Raw genomic sequence first — 17478 nt, forward strand, 5'->3', positions numbered from 1 at the left:
TCTCTCCTGGATGGAGAGATTTCCCCATGCCATGCTGCCATTTCCAGCCTTGGAAAAGCTTTCCACAAGCTCCCCAAGATGGATTTTAGGATAGATACATGTATGGACGTATCCAGAAAGGAGATTTTACCATGTTTAGCTCCTTAGTTTATCATAGAACAATGACCTATTTTAATGTAATTTTTAAAACATTAAATATTAGGCTATTTCCTGGAAGGTTTTCAATATAGTTTGCAAAATATGGCTTTGTTTCTAATTTTTGAACTGAGATTTTTGAGATATTTTTCATATCTTGTCCGTCAGCATGTACAAAGCTGATGGTACCTTGTTACTGGGTAAGCAATCAAGAGAGAAACAATTTATGTGCTTGAGTTTAGTGGCTTTAAGCTTTTATTTGCAAAGGTTTATATTTTTGTGGGTGTCATATTGAACTGTAATTTTTTTTAAGAGTATTTTGGGATTATTTTAAGCTGAGGAAGTCAGCTAGGAATGGAGGGAGACGTGGAAGGGGGTTTAATTCCTAGTTTCTCACTTTGCAAATGCCGTCTGAAGCTGAAGCAGATGGTGTTAGAGTCAAGAAGAGAGGAGCTTCACACCCTTCTGTTTAGTTGTGAATTTTTAGGCAAAATATATGCGTTTAAACATGCAAAAGTATCTGCCTATTGATCGCATCGGAGTGTATGGCTCTGGATTACGCAAGTTTTTGCGATGGGAACACAATGGGAAACATTCCCATGTGGAGCTATGCTGGAAAAGGATTTTTCAATTGATTTCCCACTTTATTTGGGGAATTTTCGTTGTGTAAACAAGGTTTTCCTGTGCCCTGATAATGAAAGGCTTGGACAGATAAACTCCTGGGGCTTATCTAGCTCCATCTGGAAGGAGGGGGGTTTTCCTCTGCTCTTGTGATTTGCTCGAGCAGTTCTGAAGCAGGGATTGCTATGCTTTTGAGAAACAGAAAATGACATATTTCCCTTGCATGTGGTTCCATGCAGATAATTAATCACTTTTTCTTTTACATTTCCTTCTTAATCTGCTTTAATTTCCTACTTGGACTTGACAAAAGCTGAAACAACACTGCGTGCTACGTTTTACCTGTCTGTTTACCTTCAGTCTTGCCCCATCCCCAGGAAAGAGGCAAGAGCATCATCCCTGTCTTTGGGTTTTAAACGTTATTTTTTGGGGCTGCTTGTCCATTTTCACTGCAACTAATGGCAGTATCCCTATGGTATAAGACGTCTGCCTCCTGGGCACTGCACTGCTGAGATATATTCGTCGCTTTTGGCTTGCAGGCTGTGGGGACGGATGCCCAACACCCTCCAGACTTCTTTAAATCATGACAGATCTTTTACATTTGATATCCCATGATGGGGCAACAAATTTCATGTATCATGGAAAAACCCATGCCTTTGTATTCAGGCCTGATTTTTCACTGCCTTTTGATTTGAATTTACTAATCCTTCAGTTTTGTGCTTTAAGACAGATGAGAAGCTTATGGGTTTGGTTTTTGGTTTTGATTTTTTAATCACGTCTCTCCTGTTTCATTTCTTCTTTGGGTTTCCATGTTCCTCTTCGCTTTAAATTTTTAAAGCTCCTGATCACTCCCTCCCACCACCTCTAAATTCTACTATATGATTTCTTTCTCCTCTAATTATGCTTTTTAGCATTTGGTTTTACTGCTGACCATGGCTGGATATGAAGTAATTCATAATAGAGCACGTGTGGATGCGTAGAGATGTTTTCCAGCACCTTCAAGACGCTGTTGGGCTCGTGGGTATTTTCTCCCACTTAAGATATATAAACCTTTAATTCTGCTTGGATTAGAACATGTTTCTGTTTGGCTTAGCATCAAAATAAAGTCCTGATAACAGAGCAGATCTAATGCTCCTGTAAAGATAACAAGTCTTGTTTCTCTACATGTTCAACTATAAAATTACGGATGTTAGCTGTTGCTAACAGTAGGGTTTCCACCAAGCCTCGCGTCCCAGTTGGGAAGGTTTTCCTGATGCTCAGCATGTGTATCTTAATCTTGAATTCTCTATTCTGTGTGGCATAAGCAGTGTTTGTACTCTGGGGTCAGTTGTAGGCAGGCAGGGTTTCTCTTTAATCATGCTTAGCTGTCTATTTACTAGAGTTCCTTTAATTTTCATATGTAAAAATGTTGGATATTCTGCCCCATTCTGTTTATTTGGTACCCCAAATTTTAAATGCTGATATGCCTCAGATAATGCTGTGTGGTATTTGGTAAAGGCTTATGCTCATATTCTGAGTATATGAATTTCAAAGTCTGGATCCACGTTTTGTATCTTTTTTTTTACGTTTGAACATGACATTGTGTTTTATTCAGAATGGTCTGAGCATTTTAAGGTCTAAAAAGCATCCCTTTCAAACATGAAAAAGTCCAACTAATACTGCCTTTTCTTATGAGCCACGTCCCTGCTTAGCCACATGTTCCTTAATATTGAATGCAATAATGAAGTACATATGTATATGGGTTTTTTTCCCCTAGAGAGAGGCAAGATGAAGTCACTAGCGCCCTTCGCTCCTAAGCTTCAGCTGAGTCAGAAAGGCCAAATTGACATTATGCAATTTTGCTGACCTGGTTGCTGCAGTGAGTGTTCTGATGTGGCTACAGCAACACAGCCCTGGTCTGATTTGGGTGATGGCATTTGGGAAGTGATTGCGCTCACGCCAGCAGAAGGAGCCCCTTCGGTGCCGTGTGGTGCCAATGTTGACGTGCTGCCAGTGTCATCATGGCTGGGGCAGCAGAATTGTTTCTAAATGCACAACTGGGAAGCGTTAATCTGCTCATGGTGGCTATGCAGGTCACCTGGAGAGCAATCAGTAGCATCTCACCCCGTAATTAAATGAAAATATGGAGCTGCTGAACTCTAAAAAACCTGAATGTAGTTTTTTTGCTCTTTGCTCAATTCCTTTTGTCAAGTTTGGGAGCTCAGTGCTCTCCTCTCAAGTGAACTTGCATCACACCACCTTCCAGCAGACCAGGTTTCAGCTATCCAGGGATGGGAGGAGTGAGTCTGTACATTTTTGTTGGGACTAAGGATGCCAAAAATAGGACTCTATGGACTGTACTGCGCTAGAAACTTTTGCAGATGGTGGTAATGTTAATGGTTTGGTTCTTGATGTAAAGATGGTCTTCTCGGCATAGGACATTTGGATTTGCATTAAACATAACTTAGTTTTAACTCCAGATATAAATTTAGGCTGATTTTTAGTTAACCTCCAGTTTGAGGTTTTTTGTTTGCTGTGTTTCGTATTGTCTTCATCTTGACCATACGTTTGTTAAATGAAAACCTCATGTTGTTTGGATCTAATTCCTTAACATTCAAGTGCTCTATGAGGACCCTGCGCCATCAAAGGATGGCAGACTTTGTTGTTGTATTAGAAGTGAAGGAATGTTTTGGAGGTAGTTTTTAAGGACATTTCCTGAATTCTGCAGAAAGTCATTAGAAGATGAATATAGAACTCATACACAAATCATACAGAAGTTTGATAACTGAAACTTAATTAAGTTGAACATATACATATAGACAAAAATGATTTTTACTCTAAAGCTTCTGCCTTTATGTGGACAATTTGCACAGTGTTCTGCAGACCAGCAAACACCCAAGGAATTATATCGGTCAATCACAAAGCCATAGTTATTTCTGCTGGACTCTGATTCTGAAGGCAACCAAACCAAGAACTGAAAAAATGCTAAGAAAAAATAAATAAGGGGAATGTTTTTCCGTTTAAGCTTTGGATCAATTGCTGTGGAATAGTTCCTGCTGCTGTGTACACTCCTGTCTTGAAATGACAGCATTTATCTGAGTTATTGGAGAAGGTTATTAGTTCAGGACTTTAATCCCTCTTTGTATTTGTCCAACACAGCAAGAGGTTGCGTTGGGGATGGAAGGGAGGGAGCAATGGACGGGCAGATGTGGGGAACAACCCCACAGCCTGGAAGTGAGTGTTTCTGACCCACCCCAGAGGAAAAAATAGAGCAGAGGAGGAAAAATTAGCCACAATTCTGCAGCTGAAGAAACTGAGTCCAGGAGGTATGTGATGAGTGGCCTCAGGTCATGCACCATCTGTGGCAGAGCTGAAAATGGGCCTAGAGAAGTAGAGACCTTGAACTCTGATCTTTTATGGTTATTTACTGGAGTATATTTTAAAAAAACCAGCAGCTGGCATTGCTCGTTAGTCATTTTTCACCAGTCTTGGGAGCAGTAGAAGTTTTTGGCATGGTCAGAAGAGTTTCACAGCAACGTTCACAGTGCAGCTCTCCCATGTGGTGATATGGATGTCTAGAGAGCTTCTAGAGCAGACTGATGGTGTGTGCTGGGTTTAGATGTATGCACATCTGACACTCTAGATAATCGGGGGGGGGGGGGGGGAGGGGGGGGGTGTATGAAATGCCCCCATAGAAGTAGTTCAAAAAAGAGTCACAATAATCAATAGGTAAGCCAAGTAACATGCACCAGCCACCCATCACCACTAAAATAAGGCTCTTCTTTTATCATCATGGCAAGTTTTATTGCTCTCCGAGTGCTCAGGACCAGCCCTGAGCAGGCAAAGCTGGGACTAATGGACCCTGCATCCGGTTAAGTGGCTGTCAGAAGCAGGCAGTTGATAAATGGTGCTGAATGCCATTACCGCTGCACGCATCACCGTCTCTCTCTTTTAAATCACTCAGGAGAAGCTCACACTTGTGTAAGAAATATAGTCTTCTACAGTTGGCTGGATTGCCATACAGAAGCTTTTCTCCTGACTTGCACGGAAAATGCGACAGGTCTTAGCCAAATATATGATTTTTAAATGCCTGTAATTTAGCAGGGACTTGTGAGTGTTATTTTGCATGCCTGCTGTGTCCTGGTTGCTCTGCAGGAACCTAACAAAAAAGAAAAAAAAATTGATAATGCTGAGATGTTTCTTATTTTCAGGATTTTTTTTTTTCTAATGGGATGGGTTATGTTTTGAATCCGAAAGGCTTTAGGGCTGTTAAAAACTCCTTCTGTGACTGCACACACGTACATAGAGTGTGTATTGTTGGTGTAAAGGTATATGATGTCTCAAATACTGAATTCAGGACCTTGTAGGTTTTTAGCAAAAATTTCCTTGTGAGATGTGTCAAAGCACTTCAGGCTCTTTAATTCTAAAAATAATATATGTAGAGTTCATGTTGGTTTTAGATGAGGATACATTGGAGAGTTGGAAAAACGTAAGTTTTTGCTCATATTAAAAAATAAAAGCAGTAGCAGCAATAAAAATGAATTGGATTATTAGAAAGGTGTGTCATATTACTGCAATTTTGAGAATTTTTTTCCTTTTTTTCTTCAATTCTGCCATCAAAATGTCTTATGATATAAAAGTAAAAATGCAGCTTGGATCAGTAGGACTTTTTCCAACACATGGAGTAAGGTGCACTTCCAATATCACTGTTTCGAGAGTGAGTCACAAGTCTTCAAAGCATATGATAAAAATTATGATATTTAAACTCTGCGTTCTTCTAGATGCCCTAAAATAATTTCTGCAGAAGCCTTCTCAAAGTAATCCAGTTGAAAATCTATCTCAGAGGAGATAAACTTTATAGAAGAGCAAGGATTGGAGTTATTTTGGTGGAAAACAAATAGCTTTTTTTTTTCCTCAGCATGAATTTGGGGACAGATCCTTGCTTTTACTGTAGAGGGTTGTGGCTTTGCTGGTCTTGGAGCAGTGGTTTCTGCCAGCTATTAATATTGTGAGATATAGAAGATTAGAGCCCCGTGAGGCAGGAAAGGGACTTATGTTGCTTTTTCTGTGTAATTAAATTAATATGTTGTAGTACCATTTTCTTCTAGCAACTCAATACTAAATATTACTTCATGCAAATACATAGTATAATGATTTAACAGCAATCCAGGAAAAGGAAAGCGAGAAGCAATGATGCGTAGCACGCTGTGCATCCTCGGTAGGCGTGGTCTGCCATACAGCTAAGCTATGCCTGTGCAAAAGTCTGGTGCACATGAAATTGTGAAATGCTGTGTGGTTCCCTTGGTTTAGGTTGTTCAAGGGGCTCTTTATAATTTTCTTTTGCGTCAAAAAAAAAAATTGGTGTCATATTAGCAGAAGAGATGTTCATTTTGGTAAACAGTGCATCAGTTTCCACAAAACCCTTTGAATTTGACCATTTTTTTCGCTTGCACCCAATATTATTATAATATCTGTGGGATATTTTCAGGAGGAATATAGAGCAGAAGGGATTAGCTGGCACAACATCGACTACATAGACAACTCTGGCTGCATCAACCTGATCAGTAAGAAGCCGACGGGCCTGCTCCATCTGCTGGATGAGGAAAGCAAGTGAGTAGGAAACTGTTGGGTTTACTGGTGATACTTGTTTTTTCACTTGCAAAGTGTTTATCCTTGAGCCTTAAGTCTTACCTGTTGTGATTCTCCCCAGAAAGATGCTAATAGCTCGCTGGGCTGATTTGTCTTACGTCTCTAGTTTTTTGTCGGAGGTGGTAAGGCAAACAGTGGAGAATCAGTAAGCTGAGCAAAAAGCCTTGGCAAGTAATAATTAAAATTCCATTTCAAGAATTTCTTCCATTAAAGGGAAGGGCAAAGGTTTCCTTTGCTTCTCTCCTTATTTCTCTCCCTGTCTCTTGTGGTGTAACAACATGAAGATGCTTGAGGTTGAGCTGAGTGAAGGGAGAATCCAAGTGCATGAGTTCAAACAGGTTGTGTGGGTGCTGTTATTGAGATATAAGGTGGATTTATCAATTTACTTTTAAAAATTGAGCCAGAGTGAACTGAGGGCACTTGTACATCGGGGCTGCTCTACTATGTGTTTTTGCAGGCATCAGGGATGCAGCTCAGATTTGCATCCTTCGTTATATCCGTACAGCTTGTCTTGGTAGAAGTTATCAGATGAGCGTCTGGCTTCCGGGTCAGCCTTTGGGTGGAAACTTCTGAGCATAAGGGATCTCCTGTTGGATGCACGTGCCAGTTTTCTCCATGTGAAGGGCAGGGAAAGGCCTGGCAGTTTTGCTGGTGTCACCTCGGATCTGCTTGGCTCCCGTCCAGAGCACAAGCTCTCCTCCCACCATTTGCTTGCAGGTTTCTCCTACATTTCTTGTCTCATTGACCAGACATGTAGCAGTGACGCTGTCCCAGTGATACCGTACCAGGCTAAAACAGCTTAAATTAGGTAAAGTTGTGAAGTACATCCCCAATTTGCAGATTTACAGGAAGTTTAAGGATGGAGGGTTGGCTTGCTCTTACCAAGAGCCTCTGCTCAAGCTCTGTCCTTTTTTCTCCGGAAATTGAAATGAGAGCTGTAGACAAAACAGCTCAGTATTTCCTAAATGTGTGAATACCCCATAGATACAGGAGCAGTTTAAGCCACGGAACCGGTGACAGCAACTTGGTTTTTCAGATAAATGCAGCTACCCTAAATAATTTCCATGCAATGGGCATACAATGCAGTATACCACAATAAAAATACACCTGTTGGTGCTTTTATAACTGCTTTCAGACCATTACTAAAACAGTTAAGAGCTCTTCAGACACCAGATATACCTTGTAGTTGTATGTAGCCACGTGACAGCATACAAAAGAGTGCTTGCTTAGTATCTGCAGGCACAGAAGTGGAAGCTCAGAATATCTGTATTTTCCCATTTGTGGTCCAGAAAGAAGTGTAAAAGCTTTTTTGTTGGGTTTACAGCTATCTTCTCTTTAATTCTTTCCACTCAGTTTTCCTCAGGCCACAAACCAGACGCTGCTGGACAAGTTTAAGCGTCAACACGAAGGGAACTCCTACATTGAATTTCCAGCGGTCATGGAGCCGGCTTTCATCATCAAACACTATGCGGGCAAAGTGAAGTACGGAGTGAAGGTCTGTCACCCAGCTGTTCCCCGGCAGTTGTTTTCATTTAAATCATCTAGCTGTGATGGGGAAGGAGAGCCCCAAAGGCTCCACAGAGATGTTTTGGAGAGGACTTGGCTAGAGAAGAGACGTGAGGGTCGGGAGAGAAGTGTTTGGTGAAAAGCTTGGCCGAAATGAGAAGGTGGTGGGGATTGTGTCTTCCTGTTCTCCTCCGCATTGCAAGCTCTGTGTGTGGGCATTTTGGGGAAGAATTTAGGGATGTGCACTGAGGTTAATGCAGATCTTACCTGGCATATCTTGTAGGTACAGTTTATTTTACTCTTTTCTCACCCCTGCCTTTTCTCCTTCCCTAGGATTTCCGTGAGAAAAACACAGATCATATGCGCCCAGACATCGTAGCTCTCCTGCGAAGCAGCAAAAATGCCTTCATCTGCGGGATGATCGGGATCGACCCAGTGGCCGTCTTCCGCTGGGCAGTCCTGCGGGCTTTTTTCAGGGCGATGGTTGCTTTTAGGGAGGCTGGAAAACGATACGTGGAGAAGAAAACTGGTACGTGTGCCAATCTCGTAATCCTAGTGCCTGTTTGTCACCAGCAATTTAGGTCTAATGTATTACTACAGAATTTAAGAGCCTGACTTATTAGGAGCTATTAATCTATTAAAAAAGCTCATTAAAACAGTGTGTAGATTTTTGCTATGCAAAAGTTACATTTAAAGGTACGTTTGAATGTTAACACATGTAAGAAAAGGCTTTCACTTTATTGCTGCCTTAATTTTTCCTTTTTTTTTTAAGATGCATGCATAGGAAATGATTCAGAGACATAAAAATTATTCAGCAAATAAGGCAAATTATTTTTGCTAGGAATTCTTGAACTGTCTAGAAACAAAAAAAGGCAATAATTCTTCTCTATAATTTTTCAAGCTGTTCACCCTTTAAGCTGCAAGAAAGCGTGTCTCTTGTCTAGCAAAATTCATTGCTTCACAGTCATCCAGAACCACCTCATGCCGAACGAGGGGGCATTAAATTAAAGGAAAGTAATGGTGCATCATCATGCTGTGGCAGGCAATACCTGGCTGTGCTTTTAGAGCATTTCTCTGTGTAAAGCAATTTCGCAAAGAAGGATACAAGCTATTACTATTAATTTATGGGCACAAAAGGGCTTGAAATTCATGATGAAATTAGGGCCTCAGCAGGGAAAATGTCAGCTGAGTTAAAATTAAGCACAGAGCCGCACCATGGATTTTTTTTTTTACTATGAGATCTGTGCATCAAGGTGAGCCAAGGAGCCTGGGACAAGGAACGTAGCTATGGAAGCCGTACAAGCAGAGAGAATGATTTTCTTGTTCAGGGCGAATAATAGCATCCCAAGAAGAGCAGGAGGCAAAAAATTGGCTTTCAGCTCTTGAGGCTCTTCCTCTCAAATCACTTGGATGCGGCATAAGAGAAAAGTTGTTTCTCATGAACCTGGGTCTTTCTGGCACATCAAGGCACCATTTATGGAATGGTAGCACTTAGCAAGCTGAGATCCATAGCAATGTTTTCATAATGCCGAGAGATAGATGGCAAAGATGTTTGGCATTGGGAGAAACTCAGGCTGGACTAAAGCGACCTGGTCAAGGAGATAATAAAAATACATTCAATCTTGGGAAGTAAGAGCTAATTTCAAGCCCTGCTTCAATTTCTTTGCCTCTGGCAATCGGTCGTGCCTGCCATGCTTGTCTCCTCTCTAGTTAGCTTTCTGCTTTTCAGTCTTGAGTTTGTGGCAATAACTTGCTTATATCTCTATATATATCGATATATAGGTATAAAATAAAGTCCAGGAGGTTTTCAGACAATTCTGACACTCAGTTCTTGCATCGCCTTTTCTTTCCATACCGAAACTAACAAATATATGGTAATAGCTGAGTTTAAACCTTTTCTAGCTCATGGTGCTGCTCTTTTATCTATCTGGTATCCTTTAGCCTGCTTTCAAATGGATTTGTGCTTTGTAACATCTGTTTTTTTTGAGTAAAAACCAAAAAAAACCCAAAAAACCCCAAACAAACCCTCAGAAAGCTGAATAAGGTTTGTCTTAAACTTCCCAACAATCCTCAGATAATTTATACCCTGAATTTCTATGCGCAATCTTCAGCCTGAATTGGGAAAAAGTCCTGAGAAAGTCACTATTATATAGGCAGGACTAGTGGGAGGAGATTACCTAAATCTAATTCCCATACTGAGGTACACCTCATCCATTGGGAAAGCTTGCCCTCCAAGTGATGGCGGAGCTGGGACCACTCACATTTATCTGCCTCTGCTCTCTTTGGAGAGGCACCCATCATATCCTAGAATGACTTCTGCCGAGGTGGTGGTAGCAGTTAGCAAGCTGAGATCCATAGCAATGTTTTCATCATGCTTTTACTGGCAAGACCTCATGCCCATCTCCCGTTCAGTTGTCCTACAAAATCCCATTCGTCTTGCCAAGGCATCACAAAGCAGATGGCTGTAGAAGAGGTGGACTTGAGCAGAAGGCTTGGCCAGTGTCTGGACAGTGGGGCAGGCTTGTGTGGCACAGCACATCCACTACCAGATACTGGTGATCCTTTCTGCTCCCTGAAATAATGCAGAAAAGCCCCAAACCGATGCTTTGCATCTATGGCAGAAGGCATTTGTGAATTATTAAAGAATAACTAAAATTACCCCATCCTGATAGACAGAAGCAGACAACCAAAGACAACATATGTTTTAGGTTTATTTTGGTTTTTTACTAAATCTTGCTGGCTTTAATTAGCCTGATTTGAATGCTTCACTGCCCACGGACCTGGAGCTTTTGATAAAATTATGGTAGATTAGCTGAAAATAACTTCACACACATTCATTCATCCAAGTGTGCATGCTTAATATTTGTATGTAATTTTTAAAAAGGCATGCTGCCCTGTTCTTGCTTTCTGAGATCCTGTCTGCTGCTGCTGCCATCCATTACACAGGTGTAATTCATGAGCAGGAAAGTGTCTGAAGCATGCTTTTTTTTTTACTTAAGGCTCTTTGCACTATTTTATCTTAACCCCAGATGGATCTCCCTTGCTTTTACCTGTCTGAAGGCCTGTTCAAGTCACGCTTTCCATACCCAACGGGGATTTTAATGAAAAATCTCTGGCTTATGTATAAGCAGCTCTGCAAAATTTTGCTCTGCTTTCTTTTTGCATCATCCTTTTGGTTATCTTCTCCAGGCCAGCAGTGCTAACCAGCGCTACGGAGGCTTCCGTAAGGATAATCAGCATTTTTTCCTGCTGGCTTTGGGGACTTTCTTTTTTTTTTTTTTTGTGTTCCTAATGCCCTTGTAGTGCAGCTTTTAGTGACTGTGTGGTTGTCCATGTTAACCTGGAGGTGAAGAGCAGCAAAGCAGCATCACCGTGAATTTTGTTGGGTACCTTTCTCTTCTGCCTGAGAGATACCTCTTACGGTGCTGCCAGCCCTCCTTGGATGAAACAAGCCGGGGTCTGGTGAGCTGCAATTAGCTGAAGGGTGGACTTCTTCAATTACTTGATTTTTTAATTATTATTATGGAGTTTATCAGGAAGGATTGAGATGGTCCAAAAGAACTACATGTTTAATCTAGATTCATTAGTGAACTTCAATTAAAGGAACATTATCAAGCTTTTTAGGAGAGGAATTTGGCTGGTTATAATTTTTTTGCTCTATCATTGATATGAATTTATTATGCCAAAAAACCCCTAATTCTTTCTTGGCAAAAACTTGATGGAAGAACTGGTGCTGTTCATATAAACTGGGATGTGGAGGCTCCCAGCTTTCTCATCTTGGTTTTGCTGGACACAAACCTAAGTCCTCACTCTGATGAAGGGTTTGTGGTCCTGGGGCTGTGCCCTCCCTTGCTGGGCTCTGCATTTGCATTTGGCCAACAAGATTTGCTTCTTGGGTTAGTGCCCAAGCTGACCTACACAATAACATTTTCTCAAAAACAATCCCATTGACTTCTGCAGATTTATTCCTGAAGCTGGGCACCAAAAAACCAACATCTCCCCCAAAACAATAAAAAACCCACCTGTATTTGCCGAATAAGGGTGATAGCAACCGAAAAATTGGTCTTTGAGGTCTCATTGAGCAACATGAAGTGGTGTTAACGCTTGACAGTGTTCCTCTGGAAAGTTCTGATCAGTCCTTTCTGGTGATTTAATGCCTTGGTATGAAATGCTCCCATACGTGCAGACACAAGGTAACTCCTCGGTGACCTCATCACGCCTCAGTGGTAGCATGACATATCCCTTGACATGGCCGCTTAAACGATGACAGAGAGGTGCTGCCTGTTTGCACAGTGTCACCTGTGTAGCCTCTCCCCCACCCTGTGGTCAGAGCTGGGCCATCAAAAGTCTTCTTGGCCGTACAATGATGGTTTTTTCCAACTTTTGACCTCAAAACCATCCTACCTAACTCCAGAATCTGTGTCCTCTGCCCTTGAGGAATATGGAACCTTTGTTTAATACAAATAATTTGTATTTTTCCCTTTCAATTGCCAATATCTGAGAAAATCATGGCACTGGGATGCAAGATGAGAATTCAAGGTGGCTGTGTCCAGGAGCATCTGTGCAGGGGATTGTGGATAATGCCTGGCAGAGGCATGGAAAGGATTGTTAAAAGCAGTTAATAAAAGTAAAGATTTATCTACTCATCTGTTTTTTTCCCAAATAATCTCAGATTGATTATAAAGTGATTATACTCTGCCTAATAAGGATTATAAGTGGGGTTGGGACACAGCTCCTGTGCCACGGCACCATGTCTAGAGGAAACTGAAGTTAAATTGTGTTGAGCGCAAAAAACATGCAACCCTTGAGCTCTTGCGTCCTTCGGGCTTGTTCTTTACCCTCTCCTGATTTCTGCTTATATAATCTTTCTCTTCTCTCCATTTTTTTTTTGTTTTTATTTTGCTTCCTAAGGGCATGATGATGCAGTGCCATGTGCGGTTTTGAAAAGTGTGGATAGTTTTAGCTTTCTCCATCACCCAGTTCATCAGAGGAGCTTAGAGATCCTGCAGAGATGCAAGGAGGAGAAGTACAGTAAGGCTCCACCACCTGCCCTTCCCTCTGATACGACACTCACACGCCAAGAAATGGAAACCAGGTGCATTCAGCATAGAAAGGGTAAAAAACCCGCCTGAGGAGCCATCCAGGATCAAACCGGCTGCCTTATAGTAATTTTGACCCTATTGGAAAATTATTAGGCAGAGTTTGAAGAGTAAAATTAAATGCAAACCCATGTCTCTTGAGATACCACATCATTTTGTGGGCGGTTTCCTCATTTACTCTCTGACATTAAGTCGGGATGCTGATACTAGGGGTATTTTTCATGTGGTTTATTGTCATTATTGCATGTGGTAGTAATTTCAAAGCACTGCAAGTCCGGTAGGAATATTCCTAGTATAAGAAATGTGGCTGATACAGCTGGAATTTGACTTTATTTGCATTTCATTGGACTTCAAAAATAACTTTAGCTTGTGAAATTATTGTCTCCGAGGGCTTTTGCTTAAAACTAAAGTGTTTGGCAATGGTTTTTTACAGAATGAGTTGAGTAAAACATGCACTTGGTCTCTGTTTCTTCCTCCTCACTCCTCTGTCACATAATAAATTCATCCTGCATGACACACAGACACTCTTGCCTGCACTACTGTATTTTTATATATATATTAAAAAAAAATAGATATTTGGTTCTCGTATCTGTAGATATATCATTTTTGTGACATTCTCTTCTTTCATGTTGCACATTAAAGCTTACAGAAATAGAGCGCTGCTATGTGCAGTCTTCAAGGGCAAATCTGCAGCCCAAGTTGCTAACTTAAACATCATGCAATTTAGGTGTAAATGCAAACCACCCAGGTTTTTTCTGCAGAGCTGGGCACGGTAAGTACAGTAGTTGCACATTAAGTTTTCACAAATATGCTTTTTCTGCTAGAAACCTTGTATCAGATTTCCATACTTCCTGCAGCATGTAGCATCGGGGGAGCAGAGGTGTTTTAATTCTTAATTTACACTTTAATTCTTAATTTAGACTATATTATTTTTTCCTATAAGTTCCCACCATTGCCACTATTGCTACAAGGAAATCTAAAGCAGTAAGACAAACGCAGCACTAGAATTTCTTAAGTGGCATTATGCTAAGTGACCTTACTGATACTGCTAAGAAACTATTGAAAAGGAAGGTCGCTATCAGGAGAGTAATTTTAATTGCAATTAATTAATTAAATTTATAATTTGTAAGTTAGCTCAGCAATGTGGGAAGTTTTGGGGGTTTTAATTTTCAGTTGTTTAGGTGTGAAGGGAAATTCATACAACTCAGGAGGCAGAAATAGAGCTTGAATTTAATGTGAAGCAATGAAGTTGAGCTCAACATATTGAAACCTCACTTCTTACAGACTAGTCTACACAGTTTAGACTCTCTTAAGATAAAACCAACACATGGATCCGAGAGTAACATTGCCGTAGTTTGTGAATTAGCTGAGAGCATCCGACCTGACAAACGAGTAATTCATGTTCTGCATTCAGAAACCATTTGTGTCTTCCCACGGGGTGTGCTCCTGCAAGCTGCTTCCTCAGGCTTCATTTCTTTGGCAGGCTAAACTGGGACTAGAGCGTGTGTAATTTTGGGGTCCTGAATTTAGTGGGCTTGCAGGCCCCACAGGTGAGGATGCTCGGGCTGAGGTTGGCCCCAGGGACTCGGCTTTTCCCAGAAGTCAGATGAGGTTACACCCATGTCATCCTTGAGAGAGGCACCAAATAGATCATCTCCTTGTCTTGAACTGTGCAATTAGTTCTAGCTGTGTGCAAAGAGAGAAAACTAGTTCATTTGATGAGTGTATTGAGCTTCCCCTTAGGTCACTTGGTATTCGGCTTGTGTAACCAACTGATTGCCCTTCCCTTACCATCTCAGCTGCTTTGCCTGGTGTCTTTGAGTCTATCAGTTAATTTATGGCGTTCCACCAGAGCAAAGCACTGGGTTTAGACATCTCTGAGTTCAAGAACAAAGCTCTGCTGGTTGACATTCATGAGTAGGGAGTAGAGTGGGATTATCCAAAGCTCTTCTCAATGAGGACAAAGACCTCAGCAAATCAGTCTGTCTTTCTGAAACACTACAGATGAAGAAAAGGGAATGTGCTTGTAAAATCAGAATAATTTTATTCCTGAAATGTAAAATAGATCAGCCTGCATCTGAACTGGGGGAAGGGAAAGAGTGGTTTCCACTCGCACCACTGTTCCTTACCTGCAGCGTATTAATATAGGAAATTTAATAGCCCGTATTCACTATACAGAATTCTCCAAGCCACATGTGACTCATTGGCTTAAATCTAAAACCTTTTTACCTTTCATTTCTAAAAACCCCACTCTCTTTCCCAGAAAAGGGACTGCATCTATATGACAACTTTTATTTGGCTGTGGCATGGATGTATTTCTTGATTTAAGAGCCAAGTGGTGGCACAATGTAGAAGTGTCTTTTTGGGGGGAGGTATATCTAAAGCAATCCTCTTTAACCTAGCTTGTGCACCATAGTGAAGGAAGACAGTTTGCTCCAAAAAGAAGGGCATGGACTGAAAAAAAAAAAAATCTTTGAAAGCCCATTTTTCGTTAGTACTGCAGCTGGTCACCAAACACTCAAAGCAAAATGAAATGCTTTAGGTTAGAGAAGCCTTCTGTGCCTTAATGGGGAAGTATCCAGGCGTATATACTATATAAAAAGTAGACACAGCTAGACATTAGGTGCTTTTTTAGTGTAAAATTAGCTACAAAAAAATACTACTGCAGTATTTTAAGCAGATTCCTGATTATTCTCATTTTTCCCCCATTTACAATTCAGTTCCTGTGCTTTAAACAGAAATGCCAGTCTTGAAAGAGGTAAAAGAACACTTCTAGGACAAGAAACGTAACAAAAAAAGGTCTTAAATGGCAAAAAGAGGGATTCAAAAGAGAGTTTTGAACTCTAGGAGTAGTTAGGCGCTTGGATAAGTTATCTGGCTTGCCTTCCAAAAATCTCCAGAGTTGGAGATTGCGAAACATTCTCAGCAGGAGTGATTTGGTCCTGCCTTGGAGCACAGGCAGGATCAAAGATGACCTGTGGCAGCACATTCCCAACTTTTCTTTTGCTCAGATTTGTAGGATATTTGGACACCTTTGGATACAATAACTTAACCAAGTGGACCCTCAGCCTTTTCAGGCATCTCCTGCCCAATGTTCAGTCATCAAGACAAGCTGTTAGAGTGTCTCCACAGGTAAAGGAGGACAGTAGATGTCTCATTAAAGGGATTTCATCTGTTGAGGTTTGGTGGGAATTCATCTTTTCTTTAGAAACTTCAGACTCTGAGGAATGGCAGGTCAGCAGGATGGGCTCAGATCTCTGTGTATTTGGTTTGTGTTCATCTTCAGAATAAAAATTTCCTTAGAACACCTTTTAGCTCAGCATCTGGGCTATATTAAGTAGGAAGATGATAAATGTGAGGAGGAGGGGATATGCTATTGTTTCTTCCTATTCTGTTACAAACGATAGTTTAGACCTTTTTTTCTTCTTAGAGAGGGTTTCTTTGCAAATTTTTTTCCACTGCAGAAGTCTCAGGGTAAAGGAATATACATTTTTCCCATGTTTAGGTGAGTGCTGTAATGTTTCCTGTCTCGCAGCAGCAATTTTGAGACAGTTAAAAAATTGCTCGGCTGTTTTCATGTCAAATTCAATCTTATTGGGTCTTTAAATATCTGTAGTTTAGTGACTTGAAAAGTATTTTATTGTCTACAAGAATTGTCTTCTGTCTTCCTAAATGCTTGCTTACAAAACATTTCCACTTCGGGGAAAATAACAGCTTGAAATGTCTGCTTCTGTAACCATGTGTGATAACTTCCTTGGCTATTTATTAAATATAAATTACTGTGAAACAACCGCTATCAAAGGATATAGGTTCAATAGGCAATAAAGCCTCCCCATACAGTATATACTACTTGCTATACGTGTCCTGTCCGTATATCTGTAGGAAGGGAAGAAGCGTGCAAGGAATAAATGACCATTTTTCCAAGCACCCTACTTATGTCTGGTGTGTTTTGCTCATGCAAGCAACTGGGTTGTCCCATGCACAGCAGAGAGCTTAGGAATGTTTTGGACATGCAGGACACGGGTGGCTGGTCCCCCCTGTCACAGCAACTTCTGCCTTTACCCCATTTGCTTACTAGCTGGGACAACGTGTCCCTAACACAATGTGCATGTGTGGGAGGGGAATTAGTAGGCTTGAGCAAACAGCCTTACTCATAAGAGTGATGACTCTGTGGCGAGAGGCAGAACTCAGTAGACGATGGGTATGTTGGCATCCTTGGCACCCTTGTATGCCCAGCATGTGCCATGACACGTACATGCTCCTCCTCGCTGTACTCAGTGCTGAGCTATGGCTGTGCTAATTTCCTTTTGGTGAAGAGCCAGGTAGAAACATCTTTTTTCATGTGCTGCTTTAGGTATTACTCGGAAGAGCCCGCGGACACCGCTCTCAGATCTCCAGGGAGTCAATACCATCAACGAGAGGACCCAGCGGTAAGTCTCTTGCTTTTACATTGACATGACAAGAAAATCTGGGATGGGAGAGCACCGTCTGT

General features: G+C 41.2%; 1 protein-coding gene across 4 annotated transcripts in view; it reads left to right on the forward strand.

Annotated features, from left to right (window-relative positions):
• The window catches only part of MYO9A (myosin IXA), a 149629-nt gene that overhangs the window by 93606 nt on the left and 38545 nt on the right, over positions 1-17478 (forward strand). For all 4 annotated transcript variants that reach the window (XM_086471911.1, XM_086471909.1, XM_086471908.1 and 1 more), the window contains 5 exons: positions 6221-6342; positions 7735-7876; positions 8221-8416; positions 12799-12918; positions 17341-17416. In XM_086471911.1, the coding sequence (XP_086328037.1) occupies positions 6221-6342; positions 7735-7876; positions 8221-8416; positions 12799-12918; positions 17341-17416 (656 nt within the window). The remainder of the gene's footprint in view (positions 1-6220; positions 6343-7734; positions 7877-8220; positions 8417-12798; positions 12919-17340; positions 17417-17478) is intronic.

Source organism: Leptosomus discolor, chromosome 11 (assembly GCF_034619465.1).
Source record: "Leptosomus discolor isolate bLepDis1 chromosome 11, bLepDis1.hap2, whole genome shotgun sequence".
NCBI lineage: Eukaryota > Metazoa > Chordata > Aves > Leptosomiformes > Leptosomidae > Leptosomus > Leptosomus discolor.